Source organism: Oikopleura dioica, chromosome XSR (genome assembly GCF_907165135.1).
Source record: "Oikopleura dioica chromosome XSR, OKI2018_I68_1.0, whole genome shotgun sequence".
Taxonomy (NCBI): Eukaryota; Metazoa; Chordata; class Appendicularia; order Copelata; family Oikopleuridae; genus Oikopleura; species Oikopleura dioica.
Genome location: NC_137294.1, coordinates 7,855,982 through 7,882,551, shown reverse-complemented (window position 1 = coordinate 7,882,551; position 26,570 = coordinate 7,855,982). Strand labels below are relative to the sequence as shown.

The 26,570-nt window shown below is 41.5% G+C and overlaps 8 protein-coding genes across 9 annotated transcripts; 6 read left to right on the top strand and 2 right to left on the bottom strand.

The window, feature by feature from the left end:
* Nucleotides 1–27: 27 nt before the first annotated feature.
* LOC145706433 (uncharacterized) lies at nucleotides 28–1,109 on the top strand. Its single transcript, XM_081783833.1, has 5 exons — nucleotides 28–130; nucleotides 172–328; nucleotides 373–507; nucleotides 555–834; nucleotides 883–1,109. The coding sequence occupies exons 1-5, from the start codon at nucleotides 28–30 to the stop codon at nucleotides 1,045–1,047; spliced, it is 840 nt and encodes a 279-aa protein (XP_081639959.1). The 3' UTR covers nucleotides 1,048–1,109.
* Nucleotides 1,110–1,113: 4 nt separating this feature from the next.
* LOC145706428 (uncharacterized) lies at nucleotides 1,114–2,867 on the top strand. Of its 2 annotated transcripts, XM_081783829.1 has the most exons (5): nucleotides 1,133–1,257; nucleotides 1,298–1,544; nucleotides 1,586–2,414; nucleotides 2,457–2,625; nucleotides 2,669–2,867. In XM_081783829.1, the coding sequence occupies exons 1-5, from the start codon at nucleotides 1,250–1,252 to the stop codon at nucleotides 2,769–2,771; spliced, it is 1,356 nt and encodes a 451-aa protein (XP_081639955.1). In that variant the 5' UTR covers nucleotides 1,133–1,249; the 3' UTR covers nucleotides 2,772–2,867. The 2 variants fall into 2 exon arrangements, with proteins under 2 accessions (XP_081639954.1, XP_081639955.1); XM_081783828.1 differs by having other exon boundaries at nucleotides 1,114–1,257; nucleotides 1,298–2,414.
* Nucleotides 2,833–4,066, top strand: LOC145706432 (protein ABHD13-like). The gene is made up of 6 exons (XM_081783832.1): nucleotides 2,833–2,973; nucleotides 3,015–3,140; nucleotides 3,181–3,453; nucleotides 3,499–3,726; nucleotides 3,771–3,840; nucleotides 3,882–4,066. The coding sequence occupies exons 1-6, from the start codon at nucleotides 2,911–2,913 to the stop codon at nucleotides 4,064–4,066; spliced, it is 945 nt and encodes a 314-aa protein (XP_081639958.1). The 5' UTR covers nucleotides 2,833–2,910.
* Nucleotides 4,067–4,095: 29 nt separating this feature from the next.
* LOC145706925 (transmembrane protein 184A-like) lies at nucleotides 4,096–5,706 on the top strand. Its single transcript, XM_081784380.1, has 8 exons — nucleotides 4,096–4,225; nucleotides 4,268–4,415; nucleotides 4,455–4,634; nucleotides 4,684–4,805; nucleotides 4,885–4,988; nucleotides 5,029–5,253; nucleotides 5,296–5,396; nucleotides 5,436–5,706. The coding sequence occupies exons 1-8, from the start codon at nucleotides 4,110–4,112 to the stop codon at nucleotides 5,502–5,504; spliced, it is 1,065 nt and encodes a 354-aa protein (XP_081640506.1). The 5' UTR covers nucleotides 4,096–4,109; the 3' UTR covers nucleotides 5,505–5,706.
* Nucleotides 5,707–5,814: 108 nt separating this feature from the next.
* Nucleotides 5,815–6,761, top strand: LOC145706926 (UPF0462 protein C4orf33 homolog). Its single transcript, XM_081784381.1, has 4 exons — nucleotides 5,815–5,931; nucleotides 5,976–6,108; nucleotides 6,162–6,417; nucleotides 6,458–6,761. The coding sequence occupies exons 1-4, from the start codon at nucleotides 5,911–5,913 to the stop codon at nucleotides 6,561–6,563; spliced, it is 516 nt and encodes a 171-aa protein (XP_081640507.1). The 5' UTR covers nucleotides 5,815–5,910; the 3' UTR covers nucleotides 6,564–6,761.
* A 661-nt stretch (nucleotides 6,762–7,422) lies between these two features.
* On the top strand, nucleotides 7,423–9,499 carry LOC145707362 (lysocardiolipin acyltransferase 1-like). Its single transcript, XM_081784884.1, has 7 exons — nucleotides 7,423–7,728; nucleotides 7,819–8,012; nucleotides 8,207–8,358; nucleotides 8,401–8,539; nucleotides 8,579–8,703; nucleotides 8,819–9,086; nucleotides 9,133–9,499. The coding sequence occupies exons 2-7, from the start codon at nucleotides 7,867–7,869 to the stop codon at nucleotides 9,482–9,484; spliced, it is 1,182 nt and encodes a 393-aa protein (XP_081641010.1). The 5' UTR covers nucleotides 7,423–7,728; nucleotides 7,819–7,866; the 3' UTR covers nucleotides 9,485–9,499.
* Nucleotides 9,500–10,289: 790 nt separating this feature from the next.
* On the bottom strand, nucleotides 10,290–16,630 carry LOC145709114 (uncharacterized). Its single transcript, XM_081786797.1, has 14 exons — nucleotides 15,863–16,630; nucleotides 15,643–15,740; nucleotides 15,135–15,539; nucleotides 14,723–15,047; nucleotides 14,267–14,563; nucleotides 14,124–14,222; nucleotides 13,852–14,078; nucleotides 12,237–12,522; nucleotides 11,937–12,182; nucleotides 11,390–11,781; nucleotides 11,013–11,343; nucleotides 10,814–10,966; nucleotides 10,558–10,695; nucleotides 10,290–10,517 (listed from the first exon to the last, which is right to left on the bottom strand). The coding sequence occupies exons 1-14, from the start codon at nucleotides 16,584–16,586 to the stop codon at nucleotides 10,336–10,338; spliced, it is 3,903 nt and encodes a 1,300-aa protein (XP_081642923.1). The 5' UTR covers nucleotides 16,587–16,630; the 3' UTR covers nucleotides 10,290–10,335.
* Nucleotides 16,631–19,828: 3,198 nt separating this feature from the next.
* Nucleotides 19,829–24,917, bottom strand: LOC145709113 (uncharacterized). Its single transcript, XM_081786796.1, has 7 exons — nucleotides 24,398–24,917; nucleotides 22,519–24,247; nucleotides 20,836–22,470; nucleotides 20,568–20,777; nucleotides 20,198–20,429; nucleotides 20,059–20,155; nucleotides 19,829–19,992 (listed from the first exon to the last, which is right to left on the bottom strand). Exons 1-7 carry the CDS (start codon nucleotides 24,855–24,857, stop codon nucleotides 19,829–19,831), a joined length of 4,527 nt encoding a protein of 1,508 aa, XP_081642922.1. The 5' UTR covers nucleotides 24,858–24,917.
* Between the last annotated feature and the right edge of the window lie 1,653 nt (nucleotides 24,918–26,570).

Sequence of the window (26,570 nt, the reverse complement as noted above, 5' to 3'; positions counted from 1 at the left end):
TAGATCTTCTCAAAAAATCGATTTAGAATGGCGAAAAAGGGCAAAGGGAAGGGTAAAGGGAGCGGAAAAGGAAAAGGTGGCGGCAAAAAGACAGGCAATGAAAGAACCGATTTTCTTGCTGTCCGAATAAGTAAGCTAAGTTTAACATAAGTTGATAATTCTTCTTTTTAGGCCTTCGCGAAAAAGCATTAATGTCGGCGGAAAACCAGTGCAACGACTTTCAAAAGCAGCTGGATACATTGGAAGATGCTCGATCTGAGGCGCAAGCCGAAAGAGACTGCAAGGTGACAAAGTTGCTAAAAAGGCTTCATGTTTCAGACGATGAAAGGTAAGGTTCATTGATTATTGTTGATTTTATTAGGTATAATGTAGATCGGGAGCTCTTGATAGCCTTAAAGGCTGTGTTATCGGTCGAAAAAATAACCTTCGGGATGCAAATGAACGACGAAGACGTGAAATCGAGGAGAAGCTCGGTCGATTACGTGAAGCAGAACTCCGCAATGCACAGTAGGCATTCTATATTTATAAAAGAATTTAAAACTGCATACTTTGAGGATTCGCAAAGACATCAAAAAGTGGCAGAACTTCCGCTCCTTAGGATCTAATGATCAGAAAGCTGCCATCGAATCGCTACTGAGTAAAATTGACGATCAATCCTACAACACCAAAGCAATGAATCATTTTATTGTGAAGCAAATAGAAACGTCGAAGGATGATTCGAAGAGGACAAAACACAATTTGGAAGAAGGTCGCAAAAAGCAAGCGGTTACAGATGCTATTGAATGCATGCCTACTTCCGTTCACGAATGTCGAAAAACAGATCAACTAAGAAAAGTAGGCTTTAATTAATTGAAAGAAAAAAAAAACGTTGTGACAATGTAGCTTGTCGACTGGCAGCAGCTTCACGTCGATGAAGACAAGCAAAACCTTCGAGACATAAGAAACAACATGAAACTTATGAAGAAGGAGACGGAAGAGCTTCGTAAGATAAAATTCGAAAAGCCTGAAAAAATCGGTCTCCTTTTGGACAAGCGGTTTTTCTCTTGATTTCTGTACCAGTTTGCATTGGGCCATATACTTTTCTACGCACCCTAAAGATATATATTTTTCTAGAAAATAATTGTTAAATCTTGGTAATTTAGAGATGAATGTGATATGAATTACGACTACGGCAATGCTTTTGGCAATTATCATATAAATGGGCCTCAAAATAATGGCTTTCTCACATCGCTTGTAGAAGAGGAAAAAAATGCCCAAGTAAGTCAATGCGACTGTTTTCTTGTGATGATTTTATAAGGTTTCCAATGGATGGAACTGCCAGCCTGACCAAGCGCAGTTTATTCAAGACGAATCGCTTTACAATCTGCTCCAAGAAGATTATCAGCAAGGTCAATACGCTTGTTGGGATGGCAACTTTATCCCAGAATACAATTATCAGCAGTATACGAACCAATATCCCAATGACTACTACGCCAACTATAACTCCACTTATGCTCCAAACGATTATAACTACCCGTCTTATTCTAACCACAACTTCAATCAAAGTAATGACTCTCAGTTTTTCGAGTACAGCACCTCTCAACAGTGTCACCCGCAATGCTACCCGCAGTCTGACCCGAATCAAAACTCCTTTATGAACCAAATGGAGAACCCATACAACGTTTACTACATGGACAACAACAACTATCAAAACTATCAACAAATGGATATGGCGAGCTCGCGAATTTTCGAGCAACGTAAGATGCCAACGCAGAAAACATCTCATCAAGAATACTCTTGTGAAACGTGCCAAAAAACTTTTAAACATCCGTATCTGCTTGAGCGACACATGAAGACTCGTGATCATCAAAATATAAAAGACTTCAAATGCGAGTTATGCAAAAAGGCGTTCACACAAGTAGGCCACCTAAATCGCCACTACAAAATCGTTCATCAGAAACTTCCATGTGACAAGGAAATGTCGTTTCGACATCATGGTATGCCCCAGCTTACTACAATCCTCCAGCGCTCGCAGAAGAAGAATACTCTTACCGACGTTATTAAGGGTTTGATCGAGCTCTTCGAATGTCCAAATTGCAACGAGATCTTCCAGAAATATGTAGACTTTCGAAATCATCTTACGACCGCGCATCCAGAGCTCAAGAAGTTCCCTTGTCCACATAGAGGATGCAGCCTTCTTTTCGACAACTTGGAAGAGACCACTCTTCACTTCAAGGAAGAACATCCGAACTCAGAAGTCGAGAAGAACTGTGGCCCGCTGAGATGTAATATCTGTAGACAAGATTTTACTCGTTCGGATTCACTCAAGAGGCACATGCGCAAACATGAGGAAAAACGACTCGCATGTCCTTTCAAGGAGTTCACAAAATGCATGCGTACCTTCTACAGACTGGACGATCTCAAGCAGCATTTAGGTAGGAGCAAGCATGTTTTAATTGTGAACCACAGTTGAATAGATGATCACAAAGACCCGAAGTTCAAATCGGCAACTCTTGCATGTGACGTTTGCGGTAAACTGTACAAATCGCTCAAAGAGTTAGAAAAGCACAAGACAACGCATCCGAATAAATTCAAAGCGCACTGTCCTAAATGCTACAAAGGCTTCAAAAACTCTCATGGATTACGGTAAAGTGATTAACTTTGTTGAAATTAAAACTGTCCATAAAAGGGTGCATTCTTGCCCGGTTACGAACGAAAGAAAAAAGAAGAACTCAGTGCGTATGAAAAGACTCCACCAGAAACGAAGAAAAGAAGCGAAAGAAAGCTCGTAAAATTTTCTAAAACAGCTGATCAACTTCGCCAACATACTGCCATTTGTTGTAACAAACTCATTGTAAATAATACTTTATCAATGGAGATATTTTTCATTCACGTTCTACAAATTAAAACTAGTTAAATTAAGATGATGTGATGCGGATGAATTTTTCTTGGGAATATGCTTTGCCCACGAATTTCGCCCCCTTCATTATTTTGGTAAGTTTGAAAAGAATATCGTTTTATTTTGTTCCATCTAGATATCGTCTGCTGCTTATATTCAAACTTCGCACATCCTCTTTATTATCCTGAGTTTCGTTGGGGTCTTTCTCTTTCTGTATTCTCTTCAAGACGCACTTCTCTATCAAGCTAATTTTCCAAGTCAAGTATGAAATTTCTCGAAACAACAACATTTTAAGTTTGTAGGCAAGAAACTATCATCCAAAGCCAAATTCACCTCATGAAGTTGTAAATTTCGGCCCCCGCCAGAGGCTTAATGGAATTCTTCTCAAATGCGAGTCGGGCAACTGTCCGACCATCGTCTTCTGTCATGGCAATGCTGGCAACTGCTCGAACAGGGGACAGATCGCTGAAGTTATGCGTTCCTTGTTGAAAGTGAATATATTTGTCTTCGACTACTCAGGCTACGGCGCAAGTCGCGGGAGACCCAGCGAGAGCAATCTTTACGCCGATTCCCAGGTTATTCTTGCTTTTTTTCCAGATGAGCTTTACATACAAGTTCAGGGAGCGATCGACTATGTCACGAGCCGATCTGATCTACGTGGGGATGTCATATTATTTGGAAGATCGCTAGGCGGCGCTGTGGTGATTGAACTTGCCACACGCCCAGAAAATGAACACATCAAAGCTTGTATTGTGGAAAATACGTTCACATCAGTCCCACTTATCGGCATGTCAGTCTTTCCCTTTCTATCACCGGTCATAAAGCTATTACCGATGTTTGCTGTCAAGGTAAAACGGGATTAATGCGACAGTAAATTCAATATTTCTCTCAGAATAAATTTCTCAGCATAGAGAAAATTGAAAAAATCACCATTCCGATTCTTCTTATCTCAGGCCGTGACGGTAGGCATCTCGTCACATAATTTTTAATGATTAAAACTCAGACGACCTCGTGCCCCCGCAGATGATGGATCAACTCTTTTCTCTTTGCAAGGCGCCGAAGAAAAAATATGTCAAGCTGCGTGGTAATCATAATACAACGTGGACGACTGCTGGATACTTCGATCAATTAAAATTATTTATTAATACTTTGCACCTTGAGACTGTGAAACCATGTAGCCTCGATTAACTTTCAGTAATTTGGAATTCCATAGAATGCACCAGTTGTCGTTATGACGAACTTGACAGAAATCGGATCGGAACTTCATCTTCCGTCGGGATGGGAACACCTCACCGTATGGATTAGCGCGTGTCTTACGATGCTTATTTCTCTTTTTCATATTTTGAGGTATCTTTCCAATTTGTTTTCTGATCTCTAATAAGCTCTCAGTCATCTAAGACAATACAACAAGCCCTCCGAGCAGAGGCTTATTGTACGAATCGCTGCTGTCATACCGATCTACGCCCTTACTAGTGCAATTGCTTTCTCTGCTCCAAGTTACTCTCTCGTTCAAGCTGCCATCCGAGACATGGCGGAAGTAAGCGTTTCTCGTCTTCTGATAGAAAAGATATTTTAGGCGATGGTTATCTATTCTTTTTTAACGCTCCTTTACTCTTATCTTGGCGGCGAAGGTCAGATTTGTAATGCTTTGAATGGCACCCCCATTTACGGAACTTGGTTGACCTGGACTTGCTGTTTGTCTGGGATTCCTTTTTCTGGTCAAATTCTGCGCTTCAGTAAGCAATGTGCTCTACAGGTAGTGTTTCCGCTATGGCCTATAGTAAAGCCACTGATTGGATTCCTAGTTCTGCATTATTCGGCCTGTTGTTTCTACTCTTGAAGTTCTGATGTACAAGTTGGATGTTTACCCTTTAGAGGCCCCTTACCAACTCCATGCCGCGCCTCTTTTCGTTACGCTTGTCTATAATTTCGGTCACTAAAATACTACATCTTAAACGAACAATCTGGTGCTTTTAAGTCTAATCACTATTTTTGACCGACTTCAGCGTTTCTATCTCCTTTGCTTTGTACGGCCTAGCGCTTTTCTACATCTGCACGAAAAAGCTTCTTGAGCCTCACAATCCTGTGATGAAATTCGTTTCCGTCAAAGGTAAATAAAGCTCTTCGTCATTCCATTCACAAGAACTTAGGCATAATTCTTGTATCGTACTGGCAGAATTTGCTAATTGCTATTCTGTCTCAAGCTGGAGCAATTGACACTCCTGGCTCACTGCAAGGTATTCTCATTGCGATCGAGTGTGTTCCAGCGGCGATTCTTGTTCTTCGTGCGTTTCCGGTTGCGCCTTACACCAAAGAAGCTGTAGATGCATCCCCACTTGACTCGATGACTGGCAAAGACGTTAAACAATTATTTGGTAAAAAACTGACCCATAGCTAATCTCGACATAATTATTTAGTCTCAGTCCAAGACACAATGAATCCAAAAGATATTTTCCAAGATGTCGTCCACAATTTTAGTTCGCGTTATAGAGGATATGCTCAATATCACAATGTCCAGGTAACTTATTTAATTCGACCCACTCTATCCAATCTTTAGGTCAATGAACCTCTTGCTGAGAACGACAGTAGACTAATGGACTCTGATGAAGAAGCCTTGCCAAACTAACAATGCAATAATTTTATGGGCTCCTTCAAAGTATTTTATGGTTGGAAAATGTATAACAAGCCATAATTTTCTTTTTAACGAAACTAAGTAAAGAAATTCTTTTGCCACCATTTCTGTGTTCACTGTACCAACCAATCGCTCTTTTCTTCAAAGCATATTCACCTTTTCTGTCGGTAATTCAACTTTCAAAGTGGACTAGTTCTCAAATATATATTATGGATAAAGTGAAAAACCGGCGATATCACAATGAGAGCCTCTTTTGCCTCCTTGAGGGCGTTTTACCGAGGAAACCATGACTCGTCGCAATGATGGTTTTATTTGCAGGGGCCACGTCATCAAACATTTAAAAATATAATTATTGTACGAGCATTTCAAGAGATAGACTTCTAGAGCAGCTACCCGAAAAATGAAAATCTCTGTTACAAAGGTCAGTTTAAAGGAGCTTGTCCTCCTTTGAGCGAGACTTTTTAGCTTTGGAACGGGGAAGAGGGTCGAGGAAAGTACGACTTCGAAATTTCCACGGACGATGAGTTTACCAATGTTCGAGTAACGGCAGATTTTTTCAACGATCCAGCGCCGCCCAAAGAGCCGGGATATTTGATGGGTAGGGTTTGAAGTAGACATCAACAAAAAACGATACTAGCGAACCCGAAAAAGGCTTGTGGGACTTTGAAGTAGCAGAAATTTTCTTTCTCAATTCAAAAACAGAAGAATATTCTGAGTTTGAGTTTGGACCGCACGGGCACTTCCTGGCGCTCAAATTCAAAGGGGCAAGACAGGGAATTGATATCGACGAGAAGTTCGAATTTGCTTTCTCTTCGCAAATCTTAGATGGTGGAAAGACTTGGACAAGCACTGCTCGCATTCCAAATCACATGATTCCAGAAGGAGTCGATAAGTTCAACTGTTATGGGTAACATTACAAACCACGCGTTGATTTAAAAGAAATTAAGCATCAACGGAGTTGGCGACGACAGAAACTATCTTGCCTTTTCTTCCGTTCCTGGAAAAGAGCCTGACTACCATCGAATCCACTGTTTCGCTCCCTTCAGCGTTTAAAAAAACATGCGACGCAAAATGAAAACGCAAATTGTCTGCCTTTTCACGCGAAATATCCTGAATCAGGATGAAGTTAAATGAATAAATGAAAATTTTTGATACTCTATCTTATGATCAATTGTAGAAGTCAGCCAGAACAATATACGACGCAACTTTAAAATTGCTCAGCAGACTCGCGGGGTGCGCGTCATTAGTTACGGTTTGGGGGGTTTGCGTCACTGGTTACGGTTGCGTCAATAGCTACGGTGCGTCAATAGTTACGGTTAAAAATGAGTCATAGGGACCATAGCAATTGACACACACTTTAGGGTTGGCATCAACCTTGGTCGGGTTTGCCGGCAATTTAGAAAATAACAAGAATCTGAAGCTATCTAGGTCTGTCCGAACGAGAGTGTGGTCGCTTTTCGCTTGCAAAAAAAGGAATAAGTAACATAGTCGGACAATTTTTATTGGATCAAGGCTAAAAAAGGTATTTTTTGTATTGGAATCATTTTTGTAAGCCAAAAACCACCACATTCTCTTTCCGACCGACCTAGATAGCTTTAGATTCTTGTAATTTTCTAATTTACCGGCAAACCCGACCAAGGTTGATGCCCACCCTAAACTGTGTGTCAATTGCTATGGTCCCTATGACTCATTTTTAACCGTAACTATTGACGCACCGTAGCTATTGACGCAACCGTAACCAGTGACGCAAACCCCCCAAACCGTAGCTATTGACGCGCACCCAGACTCGCGTCCTCTTTGTTTGTCTTGTCTTTTGGAAAAAAAACGAAGACCTTGGGCACGTCTGACCATGTGCGAGAGTGGCCACGTTTAGTTTTTCTGTGTTGAAATTGCACCCTCTCTTTTTTGTCATAATTAAAGAATCGCCGCGAAAAGAGAAAAATGTTTTTGAAATAAACTCAGACTCTAACATAATGTCGATTTGATGAACTTAACTGTTAATTTATCGTTCTACTTTGTTGCTTTTGAATAGCCGCGGGCGTCAAATTCACTTAAAAAATCGTAAATGATCATCAGATTTGTGATTTAAGAAGAGAATAAGCACCAATGAAAATCGGATATTCGTGGCGAGGCAAGGCGAAATAGAACGAAAACAAAAGACTTTTTACCGTCTGTGTGCGCCGCGTTGCACAGAAAAAAAGAACGACGAAAATAGAGGGTGAGTGCGACAGGGCAGTGGCTGAGCATCACGGCGTTTATCGCTCATTTGATTTTCTCAAACGAAACGGCAATTAACTCCCTGGTTCAGTCGCCGGGTAGAGAAAAGGATAACGAGCGATATAAAATCGACATAAAAATGGCGGATAAGTATGCAGAGATGGAGCACAAGGAGTATGCGAAACTGGTGATGGCCCCAGGCGAGCAGACATGGTCGCAGAAGATTCTTAATTTTGCAAAAGGAACTACCTTCAGCGCCGTCCTAGTACTAACTGGAATTAGTGGGTATGTTGTTTTCTTCTTCCCCGTACACTTTCCGCATTATTTCCTTTTCTACCAGTTATTGCTTTTATTAATTATGTGGACAGTAGGTTCTACTTGATAACCGAAAGTTCTTCTTAGTGGCGGACTCATTCTGCCCGATCAATATTTTAGACTATTTCACTCGTCATACGTCTTTCGAGTTTCTCCTTATTTAGTTTCACTTACGCCTTCTATGTGTGTGCTGTCCTGCTTTTGCTTTCGCCCAAGCTTCTATTTTTCTTTTTCAACTTCGTCCAAGTCACCTGGAATCAAATTGTAGTCCTTGGCCTTCGGTGTTTACACAATTGTTCTTACAAACATTACGGAGGTGATAAACTAGTTTAATGCAAAGTCAGGACCTCTTTTTAAGAAACTTTTCGACCAAAAGATAAAAAGATTCTTATTCTCGCCAACCACCGCACAAGAATGGACTGGCTTATTATTCTGAATTTTCTGTACAATCACGGAAAAGTTGGCGGTCTTCGCTTCTCCCTCAAGGCTCCATTAAGGTGGGTGAAGTTTCTGAGCTGGAGTAGAGTTATGATTAGATTTGTACCTGGAGTCGGGTGGTTTCTTTCCCTCGCCTGCCACGTATTTCTGAAGAGGCGGTTCGAAGACGACAGGGAGCATATTCTGGATTGCTTGGAGCTTTACTCTAAGACAATGGACAACGGTAAGCCGATTGCATACCTTCTAAGCCCAGGCCGAGTTCATAATTCAGCATTATTGCTCAATCCTTAGACATTAATTGATGCATATTTTATAGACTGATTCAAACTTATTTTCAGTGTCGTTCTACTTCTTCCCCGAAGGGACGGTCTATTGGCCCGACATGATCCGGAAATCGAACTCATTCGCAAAAAAAGCCGGCGTCGAACCGCTTTCTCATCTACTTTTGCCTCGTACAACAGGCTTCAAATTTTTGATGGAAAACGAGGATAACTTCTTTGATGCCATTTACGATATAACGACTTCCTACGAACAACATATACCCCAACACGAGCCAGCACTCTTCACCGGTTGTATGCCACCTGTCACAAATGTCGTCCTAAAAAGGTACTTTTTTACCATTGAAAGAAAGTGTAATCACTATTTTAAATAGATATGAAATAGCATCTGCCAAAAAAGATCCAGAGCGATTTTTGGAGAAAATTTGGCGCGAGAAAGACAAAATGCTAGATGAACATTTTGCCGACAAAACGTACTACGACAATCAGCAAATTCTTCAGCCATATTCGACCTCAGTTTTCGAAAACGCCGCAAAATGTTTTGGCGTTTTATTTTGGTGCTGGCGGACTTTTGTTCACCTTACCAACTTCTGGGCTTTTTTGCCTTTTCTGACTATCGCCATCGTTACCACGATTTTTGTTCAACAGAAATTTTTCTCGTTATCCTACTGCCTTACTAGAATCCTAAAAGCTCAACGATTTCTGCGATGGAAAAAGATTCAATAATAAAATAACTAAATCAAAGAATATCTTAAGACTCAGAATCCTTCTCTTGAGAATGCTATTCAGTTTAAAGCTTTTTGATTCAAATCGTTTGTCGTTCATTTAAGAATATTATCAGCAGTTTCATGAGATTTTCCATTTTGTCAACAAAGGTAGCAGAGCGGCCGGGTTTATGATTAAGCTGATTACATGTTCCTCGAATTTTCAGCCTTTATTCTTGAATCAAGTATCTTGATCTTTTAAATCCCGCAGACCAGAATTGTCTGATTAGAGATTTCTTAATGGTCCTGTCTGTGAAAATTTTGAGTTTCCGATGAGAAGGTATTCTTCGGAAGGGAAGTTACTAGTCACCGTATTAATCGCCGGGTGGCGCTGTTGGTCTTACTCGTGCTTCGTTTCTCAACGTATAAAGCAAGCAGGAATTATTTTTTCCATTCATAATTTGTACTTCTCCAGTTCCTTTAGCCTGCTGAGTTTTCTTGATTCCACAGAACATGTCGAAGTCGTCCTCTTGCCGTAAACAATCTCGCCGAATGATGCCAACAAACTTGTGCGTCGAAGAGCGTAAACAAGCTCAGAGAATTCAGTACTTGCGAAAGCAATCCGACGAGCTTTTTAACATCTTCCGGATTCTCCTCCTTGTCTTTATCTGCTTCTTATGCCTTGTGCTTTACTACGGAACTTATGTTCTTCGAAGAATTCGTCACTAGAAAGTGGAATTTCCTCAAACTGTATAAAAATAACTGCCATAAACTAAAATCTATCTGCGATTTATTCGTCAATACAATACAAAGATTCTTCAAGTCGATTATTTTGTGATGATGATATCTTGCTCGTTTTATTGGAAGAAGCAGTTAAAAAATGATGTCAAGGGCTGAACTACGCCGCTTTCGTTTTCGGCTCTCGGGACTAGGCTGGTTTGGGAGGTCGCATCCTGCTGCGCATTGAGAATAGAAGACATCGCCAGGATGGCAAATCGCTATCTTACACGAAAGTGTCACTTCGGAGGCGTCTTTTGCTCCCAAAAACTCAAACACTAAATTCTGATGCGCTGGCTTTCTTCACACTAGTCCTACCTATGTATGAAAATCTTGCTCGGAATGGCACAACAACAGGATCTAGCGAAGCTGCCTTGATATAGCTGTCGAGGCATTGATCTTCTATCACATTATAGTGTTTTTCTTTTGCTTTGTCCCAAACCGTACAGTCCGTCACTAAATTAAAATCAGAAAATCGCACTGGGTAAATAATTTCGGAACAGGCTGACGTGAATTTACGTATGAATTATTTACCGATCTGCGATTGACAATGCCATTCATGATGAATAATTACCTGTAAACTGAACTCCTTCAACAGCTCGGTCAAGTCTTATATCGAAAAACATAAGTTCTCCAGTTTTAAAGCCATCATTTGCAACAGTACTGTATGTTGAGTCGGAGTAAGTTTGCAGCTTGAAATCGAAATTGCCAGTGCCTCGACTAGATCCTTGAAAATTAGGATTATGTTTTGTCGTAAATACTTTTAATATAACCTTTGACGTAAGCTGGCTCAACAGTGACTTCACTGTCAACATCGACAACAGTTTGATATGCACATGCAAACTCTAACGTTACAACAGAATGTGTTCGAATCCAAGCTCCCGATTTCGGATCCTGAGCTCTTCCTTTATTGTCGTAAAGCGTGTTAATAAACAAAATGTGCTTATCATCGACTTCTACTCGAGTTCCACATCCGTCCAGTGGCGCCGTTACCATAAAATATTCTTCGTTGACATCAACTACGTTTCCATTTTCCATGTTGCAAGTAGGATCGGCCAACTGGAGTACTGACATCTGCGAATAAAATGCCTTCCGAACGAGGACCTGAATAAAATGATTAACCGATTTCTTGATGTTTAAACTGGTCTACCTTCATAGAATCACCATCGCACATGATATCAACTTCGCTGTCTTTAATCTGACAGTTTATTTCAGTGTCGTCGAGCTTCATTCCTTCAGGACAAACGCATGTGTTATTCAGACACGAATGCGAGCAGTCAAGTTGCGCGCAATCTGCTTGGTGACACTCGAATCCTGGCTCGAGGTTATGGCAGATTTCATTTCCAGAGCAATTGTGTTGATGCTTCTCGCACTCGTCAACGTCAGAACAAATAATGACAGAATTGTTAGAGTTTAAAGGCTCAAACTCGTATCCTGGCTGACAGGAGCACTGGAAGGTCGGTTCACTGGGATCTCCAGAAGAAATAGCGGTACAATCAGCCAACGATGGACAGTTGTGGTTACCATGCGCGCACGGGTCAACTATTAGCAGGATTAAAATTATCAAAATTTAATTAATTAATTGTCAATATTGAATTGAATATCTTAGGCAAAGTTGATGGTGATTAGTGATTTTCTTATTTTATTCCTCACTGGTACGCACTCTCCGCTTGCTGAAAGCTCAAAACCAGTCTCACAGAGGCACTGGTAAGTTCCCGGTAGATTAGAGCAAATCTCTGACTCGTGACAGTCATGAAGCATTTCAGTACATTCGTCAATATCGTCACATGCGTAATCATCAACATTCATCCCAGTAAAGCAGTTTTTGCATTCGAAACCGGGGGCACACGAACAAGTGTAACCACGAGGAGTAATTCTGTAATATGAATTGGTGCATACCGAGTTAACTGGGCACAAATGGGTGCCTTTATAAGGTTCAGCCACTAAAATTTCTCTCGCTAATACTATGAGTTCTTATTCGTTTTATGGCAGCAAACTATGAACCTCTCCTAATTGACATTCGTCATAATTTGTGTTACGATCCATTTCGCAGGAAAAACTGCCAATTTCATTATTGCATTTCTCGTCAGCGAGGCAAACGTTCACGCGGAAGGAGCACTCGTCCACATCCTGACAAATAAACTCGCCTTCATCCATGATAAATCCGTCGACACAATTGCAGTCAAAAGAGCCATTTGTATTGACGCACTCGGAGTGAACAGGACAAGAATCAATTTGACATTCGTCAATGTCGTGGCACTCGCCAGATTCTTTTATAAATCCCTTGCCAAGTTTTAAATTGATTTTTTGTTTTGAGGACCAACTATGTAAATATGGCACCACATAGAAAAGATCTTAAATAATTGAAAATAAACTCTTTCCTTATCACACTCGCATGAAAAGCCCGCGTAATTATTCACACACGTGGAGTGCTCAGGACAATCGTGGATCTTAGCGGCACACTCATCAATATCCGAACATCCGCAGTTTCCAGAGCTCTTTCTTGCAAGTATGAGTTTTTCGTCATCTAAGTATATCGGAAAACCCGCTTCGTCTGGGTTTTTGTCAGTCAAGAAGATATTTCCTCCAAAAGCCTCAAACGTGTCTAGCACGCGTGGAAAGTCGTCCCAGGCAACATTATAAAGGATGTGCCCGATTGATCTGTTCTTGGTGACATTTTTTAATTCAGCGCCTTGATTATGTGACGCCTTTTTAAAGCACAGGTCGAAGCTTGAGTCTGAACATTTCTCCAAATAACTATTCATGGGTCCAGCCGAGTAGAGAATGAAATCGAGCTCGTCTAGAATTTCAGTGCTCGCGATTACGTTATTAAAAGAATCTGTAAGATCAACGCCTTTTATAGAGTCAAGAAAGATAAATACTATCATAAGCACCTTTCGAAGAAGAAAAGATTTCTTGAACCTTGACCTACAAGAAGACCTTCTTTGCGAAGAGAGTTGACGTAATGGCTGGAGAGTAAATGCTCTGAAACCAATATTCCAGTATATTTCTCAGGTTGAATATTGTCGGAAAAAATCCATGTCTCGCCACCCTTGCCTCGAATCTCCTCGGAGCATGGATTATTTGGAACGGTGAAGATGAACATGGTCTTTTCGAGAGAGAGGTTCTTCAACAAATCATTGCAAGACTGATCTTGATGAACGATGAACGGGAATTTGGCTGGACCGCAAGCAATTCCAGATCCTTTTTTGGTTTAAATAAAGTTGCCTAAAAATCCGCTTTCTCGATAAAAGTGGATCATGTGTAGGATTTTAGAAACCGTTTCCTTGAAGCCCCTTGTTGCAAAAGCATGAATTTTCTTCGCAATGCGCTTCACTTGAACAAAGATCGCAGATGTGCTGGGAGCAAGTGATTCCGTCACCGTCCCAATCATCAATACACATGCAAGAATAACTTCCGGCTGTATTCTCGCATTCCGCCATCAAATGACATTCGTGACTGCCAAGCAAGCATTCATCAACATCAACGCAAGTTTGTCCCGACGATTCGTAGCCACTTTTGATTGCGTTTAAATTAGCTTTATCAATTCTTATCGATAAAAAAAAAATTCAAACAAAATCTTCTCTAATTAATTTTCTCTATATAAGACACTATCCTTAGGCATTCACAGAAGTATGATCCATCGTTATTGAAACATTTGCTATTTTCTGGACATTCATGCGTGAGTTCTACACACTCATTGACGTCTTCACAAATATGTCCATTTCCAGTGTAGCCTTCGTTACAAGTACATTCGTAAGAACCGTGAGTATTTTTACAGATAGCGTTAAATGCACATTTGTTACTGTCCATCCTGCACTCATCCGCATCAACACATCCTATAGAATTTGACTTTGAATTATTTCTACGTGAAGTTAATTTACCATTTCTCTCATTTTTGCCAGATCCAAAAAGACCTTCTTTACAAGCGCAATCAAAACTGCCGATAGTGTTGATGCAAACAGCTTCCGAGTGGCAGAGACCTAGAGAGCACAAGGTATTGATTAGTTTAAAATATAAAAAATACCGGATTCTCGTCGACATTCATTGATATCGACACACTCTCCAGAGGAAACTTTCTCAAATCCAGCGTCGCAAATACAATCGTACGTGCCCACCAAATTCTTGCACTCCGATTTCGGGGGGCATTCGGCCAGCTCTTCCGCGCATTCGTCAATTTCAATGCAATCGCAAGGCGTCTGTAGCTCTTTATGGTCAAGAACCAGGTTACTTATTGCTCTAAAGTAACTGGGTCTTAATTGACCAGTCTGGGTTGAGTCAGTTATAAACATCCCTCCGCGAAAATGCTGGCTGTTAAGGAATAATCATAGAGTGAAGGATTGCGTGGAATAGATATGATTAACATATTTTAAACGAAAAAAACATGAAAAAAATGGAAACATGTCAGACGGAAGAGAGCAATTCTCTATTGACGTAAATCGGTTCTTTTTTCGAAAGCTACCGTTTTATATTTTTCCGCAACGCTCATGAACGATTCCCATGATCCTGTAATGACTACCAACCGCAGTCGTAAACCCTGATGCTGGAACTTCGAAGATCATTGAAACGAACTTCGGAACTTTAGACTTGTCTGCTAACGACACGCTCCATTGGTACAAACGGTCGATATCGTCGCTTCGATCATGAGAGCAGAATGGACCCTTTCCATAATGGCCGCAGCTACCATCGAAGTTCTCCATATTTCCGCGATAGAGGGTTATCATATCAGCGGACTTCATGAAATCGTCGAAAACAAAACAGTCTGATAAATCGACAGCAACTTTAAGACCAAGAGATTTTGCGAGTGTCTATAAATAAGTATTTTCCACAATTTCAAAAACAAATATCAAGTAAAATAATTCTTTAGAAAACATGGTCACCATCATTGTACGTACCATAGTTATTTTAGTCTCCGAGCAAGGCTCCAAGTAAACTCCCGAAAATCTGTTTCTGAAATTTGAGCTGATAAAGTTCAGCTTGTTAACCGCGTCTTCTGCTGTTGTTGAAAGACGAATGTAAACATCAACGCCCTTAGTGAGTATATCGTGCATACACGGTTTCCACTTCCCAGATGGGTTGTCGATTATAACGGAAGATCCAGGTATTTCAGCGATCGTTAACCAGTAATCATCTGTGCATTCACGCGTCTTGTCGTCGAAAGACGGAATCAAAGATGGAGTCATCGGGACCATGAGACCGTCAGTCGTCGGACATTCAACCCCAGTGCCCTTGTATCCAGCTGGGCACAGGCAAGAATCTCCGTCGCAATCCGCAATCGAAGTGCACGAGCTACATATGTCCTTTTGTGGAATTAGACTGGAAACGCTTGCCATGCTACTCTAGTAGACGCTTCATAAATCTAAATGTCAAAGGTTTGACTCAAAGCGGTAGTCGAATCCGAGCCTGAGCACAGTTGAAGCCGTCGCCTTGAAGATCTCCTAGACATTCACAAAAGTAACTTCCGTCTGTATCCGTACATTTGGCCATTGGGTGACACCGGTCTAAATATGGATGAAACGACGATACGTTTATTTTCTGTATATAGCTTAGTATTGAAGTAAAAGATATTTTCCCTTTCGATTGATATAATCTCATATATATTTGAGCAGTGTAGCAGCCTAACCTGAGTCATTTGCGCATTCGTCGATATTGACACACTGATCAGATCTTCTTTCGTAGCCAGGATTACAGTTACAAGTGAACCCGCCTAGCACATTTATACACTTGGAGTTCTCTGGACATGACGCTGTACGAAGAGCGCATTCGTCAACGTCTTGGCATCCTTGGATACTTCTACCCGATCCTGAAAATCCGGAATCGCAAATACAAGCAAAGGTGCCTTCGAAATTGACGCAGTGGGAATTCGCGGCACATAAGCTTTCTGTGGAATCGTTGCATTCATCTATGTCTTCACAGATTTCTCCATCGCCAATAAAGCCACTGTTGCATGTACAGTCAAAACCCCCAACGGTATTATGACAGACTGCATTGATGGAGCATTTATGGGTTCCAAAAAAACACTCATCAATATCAATGCATGTCATCGAGCCTTCATTTAGGATTTCCGCGAATCCGGCCGAGCAAGAGCATCGATATCCTCCAGCAATGTTTGTGCAATCTGAGTGACTTGGGCAAGTTGATTTTCCGGTAGCGCATTCATCAACATCTCGGCAGCCACAGTTTGAAAGTTTGTTCCTCTCACGAGATTTTTTTAGAACAAGATGCTGAAGATATTGGAAATACGATGGTCTGTATGTAACAGAGTCGAGTTTTTGATCAGAGATGAAGATACCTCCACCGAGGTCACCTTCGAAATGCTCGTCGAGTAAAATTTCAATGTCTTCCATGGGAATGTCGAAGAAAAACGTTAAAAATTTTCCTCGATCGACATAATCGCCTGTTGGGTGATATAAATAAAAGTCTATATTACATAGATGTATTATCATTTCGATAAAAAAATGATGTAAAATTGAATATTTACTTCTTTCTATCACCTCTTTTTAACGGAGTAAATGACTTCATTGATAGCATTTGCACCCAGTCGACCTTCTTTGCAGAACGGACCCACACCAAATTCTCCACAGTCTAACATAAAGTCATCGTAACCGCCCTCGAAGACCACAATGGTGTCGATTTTTTGGACTGTATTAATAGACCACAGTTGTCCATATCCGAGTATAGATATTTTGAGCCCAAGGCTACGGATATATTCAAAAATGACGTCGAATGAAGGATCGTCAAAGCCCATTTCGGTATTCTATTGAGGATGAAACATATTGATGAAATATTATCTGCACTGTTCATTCTACAGCAACACTGGCAAATTTACGATCGGCTTTTAAATTGTTTCCCCTTTCCGGATTTTTCAGATGAATTCCGGATAGTCTCACTGGCGATGATTCCGTTATAGCCACTATTTCTTCCATAATATTTTCGATAGAAACGTCTGAAACATCGACAGTGACAAAAATCTGAATTTTTCTACGCGACACTTCATCCAAGCACGGTGAGTCGGAAAGAACACTGGCGTCAATAAAAACGCAGTTATCATCGTCCGATGCTATTTGACTCCAGTATTCATCTGTGCACACGTCAAAATCGACTGAAGATGGGGCGACTGAGGACGGTTAATTTGCATTCTGAGCGCGGTATAACATGTACGCACGTGTGCTTTTCTGAAGGAAAACGAAATTTTATCGATATCTTACATGGAAACAAATTATCAACCGTTTCTTTCACTGGAATTGCAAGAGTATTCTTAGGACAAGAATATCCAGACCCGCTAAAGCCAGGTGGACAACTACACAATCCGCTGTCTTCGCAACGTGCCTGCTCAATGCAGCCAGAACAGATGTCTTTTGTGCAGCTAAATCCGTTCCCATTCCACGAAGGCTCAATACACTCGCATTGGAAGCTTCCGACTGAGTTGTTACAATCGGCCATCAAATGACAGGGTCGCATCGAGCACTCGTTAAAGTCTTCGCAGTTTTGCCCGTCACCAACGAATCCATCTTTGCAAGAACAAGTATAGCTGCCAACTGTATTTTGGCAAACTGCATTTGGACTACATGTGTTTACACCTATGCACTCATCAACGTCTTCACAAGAGAACCCGTCGCCTTCGAAACCATCAATGCAGGAACATGCGTAATGTCCTTCGATATTAATACAGGTGGACATAATATCGCATTTGTCCAATTGTTCTTGGCACTCATCAATGTCCAAGCACACACCAAGGGGTCCTGGTCTGAATCCAGCATCGCACTCACAAGAAAACGAGCCTTTTTATTAATACAAGACGAATGCCTAGCGCAGATATTTTTATCTTGACACTCGTCAACATCTTTGCACATGAAATTGCCAGATGTATCAATTGAATCAACGTATCCCTCATTACAGCTACAGCGGAAACCCCCGTTCATATTTGTGCATGTAGAATCATCTGGGCACGGCTTGACCATTGTGACGCATTCGTTTATATCTTTGCAGCCACAGTCGGAGAAGTCTACCTCCTGCGCAGTAAACGCCAGCATCTCATTATTAAGTCGAACTGATTCGTCGATGATGTCAGAATATTCTGTCGGCAATTTGTCTGACACAAAGATGGAACGCGGAGAGCGGAATCGCAGTACATTTTCGAATAATGAGTTTATGTTTGTCCCATCTGCTTCGTGAATAATTGTTCCAAATCGGGTCCGCGAGATGAATTTTCTGTCAATAGCAGTAAGAATTTCGCTAAGAGTATCTTCGTCTTCGATGCAGAGATCAAAAATACAGTTGTGACGGAAGTCGAACTCACTTCCACTGAAGGTGATCACCAAATCGATACTCAGTAAAGTGGTGATGTCCCAGGCGCGTCCATGGCCATTTATAGCGATGAAATGGCCGCTATTTTTTAATTCTCGGAAGATTTCGAGAGCTTTATCGTTCCTATAATCGTCGAATTCAAAATAGAAGCCATCAAGTTCCAACTCAGAAGCGAGTTCTTCTGCAACTTTCACATCCATAGTATCGGTTGAGCCAAGAACAATCGCACCTTCACTTCTTACCAAGGTAATACAGGGTATCCAAGATTTGTCCATATTTCGTAGTATAAATGCAATGCCTTGTTTTTTAGAGACATTTTTCCAATAACTCTCGACAGTGATATCAAAAAGTTTTGATGAAAAAAATAAAAAAAATTATAGATTTTTGTGAGTAACCACTAACTGTCAGCACAGAGATTGTCTTCGATTTTCGGCGAGCTCGAAATGGGAACGGGATTTACGGCTGTCGGACAGGTATAGCCTGAGCCAGAAAATCCTGGTGAACAAGAGCAGTCTCCATCTTGACAAGAAGCACTGGCGTCACAAAGTTGACAAATGTCCTCCTCACACTGGCGACCGTTTCCACTCCAGCCAAAAGCACATTGACAAGAGTAGGACCCTGGCGTGTTTTGACAAATGCTCATAGAGTGGCAAAGATGAGCTCCACTTCATTAGAGTTTTCTAAGAACCGTCAGTTTTAAATAGTTGAATATTTTTAAAATAATTATTGTTTGAATGCATGTGCTTGAGAAAACTCTGGCTTGAGCATTCGTCAACGTCATCACATTCTTCGAGACCATTTCCGCTAAACCCAGGGAGGCAAAAGCATAAGAAGCTACCTTCCGTATTCAGACAGGCTCCATTTGACGCACTGGAATGGGCTTCACTAGAGGGAAGTGGAATTATTTCACCCATTTTTTTCATTTTTATAGTCGATGATAAATCTTTAATATTACAAATATTAGTATAAACTTTTCACAGTAAAGATTAATTGATTTCTTTTAGCTATCCGGTCATAGTATTTCATTAATATGGAAAAAAGCCCTAGCAAATGGAATCGAGTATTGCGCACTCATCCACGTCCTCACAACTTTCACCGGTTCCAGTGAATCCAGTTTCACAAGAGCACGTGTAACTTCCCAAGGTGTTTTGACAATCCGCGTTTTCCGAGCAACTTTCCGTATTTATACAATCACTTTTGCAAAATTGGTTATTTTGAAGACTGCACTCATATGAGTCATATGTAAAAAAGAATTAAAAGTTCAAAAATAATTTGATAATAATTAAAAAATAATTTTCGATTGTAAAAATTCCCTGTGAATTTGGCGCTCACATTCTTCAATATCCACACAGCTTTTGCCGTCTCCTTCGAATCCGGGTAGACATGAACACTGGAAACCTGGCGACAAGTTAACACATTCGCCGTTAGCGGAGCAATCATGGAGTCCTAGAATTTTAAAAAGTAATTGTAACTGCTCAAGGATTCTCTTATTTGAGAATCTTGAATGCTTACCAAGTGAGCACTCATCCAGATCCCGACAAAGACCATCCGGCGTCAAGGCAAAACCTTCATCGCAAACACAATCAAAGCTACCAACATTATTCGAGCACTATGCGAAGATTCTGTGACAGTGAAAAAATGGTCCTTCTACCTTGGAGTTTAGTGGGCACGGATTGCTATCGCATTCATCAATTTCGTGGCAGCCACATGAACTTGTTTTCCTCTGGGTGTTAATTCTTTTAACTTCTTCTAAAAAGTCAGGCCAATACTCCGGAAGCTGAAACGTGGCAGCACGCAGCCCATGGGAAGTCACAAACAAACTCCCAGCGACAGACTTTTCAGCATCTGCGATTACTTGACTCACCAGCCGCTCCGGGACGTTTCTAAAGATATGTCAGTCATTGCCCATTTTTGGTCATTTCACTTTCCAACTTTCTATCGAGAATATCACTCCGCTTAGTATTTGATTCAGATCTTTTCCTAGATCTTTTAGGAAAGTATCTTTGATTTTGAACTAGTACCTGATTATTGCACCGAATTTCGACCTTGAAAATAGTCCGATCTCTACCGCATTTTCAATCTTTTTCAATTCTTCTTTGGTGATTTGATTTTGTCGACAGAATGGTCCTCGGGAATGTCCTGCAAAACAATTGAGACCAAACTCCGCCACTGGCGCATCGAAAATAACAATAAAATCAACTTCTGTTGCAAATCGAATGTCCCAGTTGTTGCTTTATCGGTTTTAAAACGCTTCTAACTGAATCTGATCTTTCATTTTAGACCCGATGCCTGTATCCGTCGATGGAAATTTTGAGCCCAGCTATTCGACATAAATCAAATAATCCTGACCACTCTTCAAGGGCATAAGTAAGAATCTCGTCAGTTTGGAAATGGATTCCGGTCAACGCGTCGCCAAAAGCGATAAGCTCCTGGATTTGAGACAGAATGTTTTTGTTGTCTGATAAATCAACGCGTTTAACATGGACAGTGGCATATACTTCCGCAAAAGCCTGGGTAAGAAGCTTAATGCAAGGAACCCATCCTACAGAAGCGCCATCGAGTATAACTTTTCGCTCGATCATCAGTTCTTTAGCAATGTCCGACCATAGGGGATCGATGCACTCGCTTGTTCTAGGACTTATGATCGGCGGTGTGTTTATTGGAACCACAGCAGATGTAGAGCTTGTGCAAGCGATGCCGTTTCCACTAAAACCCGAAGAGCAAGTGCATTCCGAGCCAGTGCAAGTAGACCCGGCTGCACATAGAGTGCACAGTTGTCGCTGACATGTTGCACCATCGCCAGAGAAGCCGCGACGACATGAGCAGGCAAAGGACCCATCTGTATCCACGCAGTCAGCCATTTCATGGCAGTTATGAATGCCAGTCGCGCATTCATCAACATTCACGCATTCTCCTTGGTTCATTTTGTAACCAGAAAGACATTGACAAGAAAATGATCCGCTCGTATTCTCACAACTCGAGTTTTCCGGACAAGGCTCCGCAGTGCATTCATCGATATCCGCGCAGGATGTTCCGTCCCCAGAAAATCCAGGTTTGCAGATACAGCTATGCCCACCCTCGAAATTCTCACAGGTGGCATTTTCATCGCAAATATTTTCCAGAGCACACTCGTTGAGATCAGTGCAAGTTAAACCATCCCCGACAAATCCATCAACGCATTTACAAGAAAATCCGCCATTCATATTCTCACATGTTGCATTCTCATCGCAAACTGCACTGAGACATTCATCGAAATCTACACAAGTTTCTCCGTTGAATGTAAATCCATCGATACACTGACAGTTGTAACCTTCGCTGTCAATGTTTTCACATGATCCCTCTAATCCACAAATATCTGGAGTTTCTTCGCATTCGTTGATGTCTTTGCACCCGCAGTCTTGATTTCCCTTTGCTCCAATTTGTCCTTTTGCGAGATCTTCCCAGTAAGAAGGTTTCTTCTCGCTTGTTTTTCCAAAATCTGACGCATAAACTGATCCAACGTCATCTCCTTCTGCCAGGGAAAACACATTTTCAAGATGTCGCCGGGGGACATTGAACACTATGGCTCCGATCTTCTCGGGACCATAGACTCCATTAGCGATATTTTGCTTGATTGACATGGTCTGCGATGTTCTAGTCTTCGCGCCACAAAATGGACCTTTCCCGTGTACGCCACAGTTGGTACTCATCTCATTAAAGTGTCCGATAAAGACGACTGAGAGATCAGTTGCCGCCACTGTATTCGCGTCGAACTGAATACCTGCGAGTTGTAGGCCTACTTTCAATTCTGCACGGCGAGCTTCATCAAACGCTGAAGTAAAGTGATCCTGTGAGAAGCCTTTCGCGCCAGGATTCATAAAATATGCGCCGTTTACTTTTCCTCCGAATTCACTAGTTATCTGCTGAACTTGCTTCGTCAGATATCTAGACAAGATAAAACAAGCTTAACTGTAGTTATGAATACCTCTGTACCTTTTCATATTTGAAAAAAGACTTTTTCTAGCGTTAACCTGTTGATAGACATCCACACCATTATCGCGCAATAATCGTATACAAGGTAGCCATGTACGCGCGGGAAACACAAGTAACACAGTAGCTCGCTTCCCTAGAGCTGCGATTTCCGCCCACCACTCGTCTATACATTTACCCGCTTTGAGTGAGACAAGAGGGATGGAACGAATAGGAATAATAAGTTTTTGCTCCTCGCATTTCGTAGCGGGACCACGGGTTCCAGGGGGGCAAATACATCCTTCGCTTGTGGAACTGCATATGGCTCCACTGCTGCATTCCTTGCAAGTATTTTTAAAGCATTGAGTTTTACCGTCGCCTTCGAATCCTCGCGCACATGTGCATGTAAAGCTTCCAAAACTGTTCGTGCAGAGAGCATTTTCCGCACAAGCATTTTCGCTTGTACATTCGTCAATATCATTACAAACAATGCCGGAACCGACAAAACCTTCTTTACATGAGCAAATGAAACTGCCAGCCGTGTTTTCACAGAAAGATTGGGCGGCGCAGTTATGCAAGGAGTGCGCACACTCATCAACGTCGACACACTGATCATTTTTTGACTCGAATCCAGATGCGCATTCGCATCTGAAGCTGCCTTGAGTGTTCGTGCAGATTGAATTCTCGCCACAAATGTTTTTATTTTCTGCGCATTCGTCGACGTCCTGGCAGACTTTACCGTTCCCATCAAAACCAGAGGCGCACGCGCAGATGAATCCGTCCACTGTATCAAGACAGTCTGCATTTGGCGAGCACTCGTGTGTTCCTTTAGTGCATTCATTTATTGTCAAGCAAACGCGGCCATCACCATCAAATCCAGAGCCACAGGAGCATTCAAAGGAGCCCTCAGTGTTTTGGCAAACTGCATTCGAATGACAAATATCCTTCTGGCACTCATCAATATCTTTGCAACCACATCTTGACTGATCGATTGCTTTTCCATTTGCAACACTTCTTTTAACTGCATCTAAAAGTCGTGGGCGGACTGTCGAGTAAAAAGGCCGTTCTGTTAGCCAAACCCTGTCGATTTTGAATGTTTCGGAAAGAGCCAGCACAGATTTGACATCACGCACATTCGCATTGTATGCAATGATGGCGAAGACATCTTTATTTAGCTTTCCTTGATTCAAAGCTATAACCATTTCAGAAATCAAATTTCTAGCTGCTCTCGTCGCGCAAAATGGTCCTGGGCCGCCTTCTCCACAGCTCTGGGTAAATTTTTTCACTGGTTCTTTGAAGACCACAACGAGATCTATTTTCTTTTTAATCACGCATTCAATCGACCATTCGGCATCTGATGCTTGAATCCCAAGTTTTAAATTCTGATTGCGAGCGTTTTCCATTGCCTCGTAGACCCAGTTTGTTTCAAATGTTCTTCCTGGATTCGTCAAATATGGATTAACTTTTCCATTAAATACCCTCTTTAGGTTGTTAAATTTCTTTGTTATGGCGCTGACAGGATCATCCATGCTGCCTCCTTTTGCGTCAATCTTTGCATAAAGTGTGATTCCTTCTTTATTCAACAATTCAATGCAGGGCATCCATTTCGTGGAGTAAATTTCAAGGACAACAACAGCATCCTTCATTGTGGAGATTTCGTTCCAATACGCATCCACGCACCGACCGCCACGGATCGTTGGTCGTTGACGTATTGGTATAATAAATTTCTTATCATTTTTTGGCGCATTGCAGTCTTTTTAGGGGCAATAACTTAGCATTTATCAATTTTTGACCGCAAAGACTTTGTATTTAGATATATTAATTATTCCTAAATACACGTCGTATTGTTGCATATATCCAACTTGGATAATCTAAGCTTAAAAATGAGATTGTTCACCCTAACCTTGGCCATTTCCATCGAATCCTGGTTTGCACCGACATGCTCCCAAAATACACTCCGCTTTTTCGTCACAAGTATCGAAACAACCGATGGCGCGAGCTCGACCAGATAAACCAAGAGCAGTTGAAGGATTAATGCACGTGTAGGATCCATCAGTATTGACACAAATCTCCTCCTCACTCTGACAAATTGCTTCGTCTGTGTCTTCCACAGAGCATTCATCATGGTCATAGCATCCACATTTAGGCCAAAGTCCCTTCAGAGAGTAAGTCAACTCCATAGCCATTTGATCATCGAAGTCTGCTTTGTTTCCCGCGTTTATATCCGCCGAGGAGACGAAGATTGATCCGATGTTTTTAGCTTGAGCTGCCCTAAAAACTCTTTCCGTATCAGATGGCAAAACCGAATAAAATATGCCAGCTAGCTGAGTTTTTGAAATTAATCCACGTGCGATCGCGGGCATTAGTTCAGAATCGCTATCACAGAAAACGCCTTCCGTTTTCTGTTCGCAACTTATTATCCAATCTTTTCGGTGTCATAAACATGATTTAACATAGGATAGCCGTAAGATAAATACCAAGTAGTTTGAATGCTCAAACTCTTGTTAAATGTATCGGACACCTTCCATTAAAGTTTGCAAAGAAGAGAATTACTTTATCAGCTGCTGGAATGGGGTTTCCAATTGTTGTTTTGAGCGATCCTGATAACAGCTTGACAGCTTCTTTTTGTTTTCTGACGTCGACAATCACGCCAAGATTTCGCAGTTTGATCATATTCACCAGTTTAGCAAACATATCTACGCCGCCATATTGATCGAACTGGTTATTTGGCGCATTTGACAAGTAGATGCCGTCAATGAAGTCACCATAAGTGGCCAGAACTCGCTCAAGCTTTGACGCAATTATGTTGAATGCTTTGAATCCGTTCCAGAGCGATTCATCGTGATATATTTTCACACCATTTTCTTTAAGAAGCTGGAGACATTTGGCGTACTGATCTAATGCATTGACATTCAGATCAACCAATACCGTTGTTGGAATATCTTCTAGGGCTAGGTTTCCAGCGGCTATCCAGAAAGGGTCTTCGCAGTTCTCTTCGTCGCCAAATGATTTTGGTCGATTTAATGGAAAAATAGAGTCACTTTTATCGCACTTCAAGCCTGTTCCGAAAGTACCTTCGTCGCAGATGCAGCTCCCCTCAGCAGAGCAAGTTGTTCCCTCCACACATTTTGCACATGGATCTGGAATGCAACCATCCTCATCGACTCCATCGCCAATCATTCCTTCAGGGCAGCGACAGGCAAACGAGCCGATCGTGTTGTCACAAGCCGCAAGAAAATGGCAGTTGTGTCCATTAATTTCGCATTCGTTTACATCGACACATCCACACTCTTCGTCTTGTAAGAAATTCAGAAGCATAAAATCCCAGTAAGACGGGCCATGACGATTGGTTTCAGCGCTGTCGAAATTACTGACGGATAAGATGCCTGATCCCTGAGAATTCGCCGTAGAAAGAAGTTCTTTCATTTCTGCAGGTTTGACATCGTATATAATTGAAGCGAATTGTGAACGTTGAGCCTGCCCACGAGCTATTCTCCTCATGATTATTTCAAAAGTCGGCTTGAAGCTGTTTTTGGCTCTGCAATAAGGCCCCACTCCAAGGGTTCCACAAGCTTCGGACCATCTCGCATAAGATCCTTCGAAAACGACGACGAAGTCCGCACGATAGTTTGCATTCGGATGATTTAATAGCTGTAAGTTATTTTTGACATGATTTTTATGGCAAATACAATTATCTTAAAAAGCTCTCAAAAAATTTCTTGGCGTCCCATGTTGCGTCAGAAGCGGAGATCGCTGCTTTGAGCGACCTTTTCATCGTTTTGATAGTATAAATAGAGTCCCTAACCAGCGACTCTGACAAGTCACTAGGCGGTGAATCTAAATAGAACCCATCCACATAAGCTTCATAGATTTCCCAGAGATCATTGATTTTCGAGCGAGGATCGACAAAGCCGAATTCCATAGAAACACGTAGATAAATCGTTACTGAGGAGTCTCTTAACAAGCCTAAGCAAGAGCGGTAATCGTCGACACTTGCAGCTAAAAAGGGATCAACAATGGCGTATCCACGGGAGCCCACATCTGCAATTTTCTTCCACGTTTGTGAGATACAAGTT

Coding starts and splice junctions, on each gene's coding strand:
- LOC145706926 (XM_081784381.1), top strand. CDS start 5,911: ATGAAAATCTCTGTTACAAAG. Junction 5,932..5,975: donor TGAAAATCTCTGTTACAAAG/GTCAGTTTAAAG, acceptor GAGACTTTTTAG/CTTTGGAACGGGGAAGAGGG. Junction 6,109..6,161: donor AGAGCCGGGATATTTGATGG/GTAGGGTTTGAA, acceptor AACCCGAAAAAG/GCTTGTGGGACTTTGAAGTA.
- LOC145706925 (XM_081784380.1), top strand. CDS start 4,110: ATGACGAACTTGACAGAAATCGGATCGGAACTTCATCTTCCGTCGGGA. Junction 4,806..4,884: donor TTCGTTACGCTTGTCTATAA/TTTCGGTCACTA, acceptor GACCGACTTCAG/CGTTTCTATCTCCTTTGCTT. Junction 4,989..5,028: donor GAAATTCGTTTCCGTCAAAG/GTAAATAAAGCT, acceptor ACAAGAACTTAG/GCATAATTCTTGTATCGTAC.
- LOC145709113 (XM_081786796.1), bottom strand. CDS start 24,857: ATGCCCGCGATCGCACGTGGATTAATTTCAAAAACTCAGCTAGCTGGC. Junction 20,778..20,835: donor ATTTCCATCGACGGATACAG/GCATCGGGTCTA, acceptor AAACCGATAAAG/CAACAACTGGGACATTCGAT. Junction 19,993..20,058: donor TCTGGATGAGTGCTCACTTG/GTAAGCATTCAA, acceptor TTAAAATTCTAG/GACTCCATGATTGCTCCGCT.
- LOC145709114 (XM_081786797.1), bottom strand. CDS start 16,586: ATGGAAGACATTGAAATTTTACTCGACGAGCATTTCGAAGGTGACCTC. Junction 15,741..15,862: donor CGAATGCGCAAATGACTCAG/GTTAGGCTGCTA, acceptor ATCCATATTTAG/ACCGGTGTCACCCAATGGCC. Junction 14,223..14,266: donor TGAATGTCGACGAGAATCCG/GTATTTTTTATA, acceptor TGTGCTCTCTAG/GTCTCTGCCACTCGGAAGCT.
- LOC145707362 (XM_081784884.1), top strand. CDS start 7,867: ATGGCGGATAAGTATGCAGAGATGGAGCACAAGGAGTATGCGAAACTG. Junction 8,359..8,400: donor TTCTTACAAACATTACGGAG/GTGATAAACTAG, acceptor CCTCTTTTTAAG/AAACTTTTCGACCAAAAGAT. Junction 8,540..8,578: donor TCCCTCAAGGCTCCATTAAG/GTGGGTGAAGTT, acceptor AGTTATGATTAG/ATTTGTACCTGGAGTCGGGT.
- LOC145706432 (XM_081783832.1), top strand. CDS start 2,911: ATGCGGATGAATTTTTCTTGGGAATATGCTTTGCCCACGAATTTCGCC. Junction 3,727..3,770: donor TACCGATGTTTGCTGTCAAG/GTAAAACGGGAT, acceptor TATTTCTCTCAG/AATAAATTTCTCAGCATAGA. Junction 3,841..3,881: donor TCTTATCTCAGGCCGTGACG/GTAGGCATCTCG, acceptor ATTAAAACTCAG/ACGACCTCGTGCCCCCGCAG.
- LOC145706428 (XM_081783828.1), top strand. CDS start 1,156: ATGAATTACGACTACGGCAATGCTTTTGGCAATTATCATATAAATGGG. Junction 1,258..1,297: donor AAGAGGAAAAAAATGCCCAA/GTAAGTCAATGC, acceptor TGATTTTATAAG/GTTTCCAATGGATGGAACTG. Junction 2,626..2,668: donor AAAAACTCTCATGGATTACG/GTAAAGTGATTA, acceptor TGTCCATAAAAG/GGTGCATTCTTGCCCGGTTA.
- LOC145706433 (XM_081783833.1), top strand. CDS start 28: ATGGCGAAAAAGGGCAAAGGGAAGGGTAAAGGGAGCGGAAAAGGAAAA. Junction 508..554: donor GCAGAACTCCGCAATGCACA/GTAGGCATTCTA, acceptor GCATACTTTGAG/GATTCGCAAAGACATCAAAA. Junction 835..882: donor AAACAGATCAACTAAGAAAA/GTAGGCTTTAAT, acceptor GTGACAATGTAG/CTTGTCGACTGGCAGCAGCT.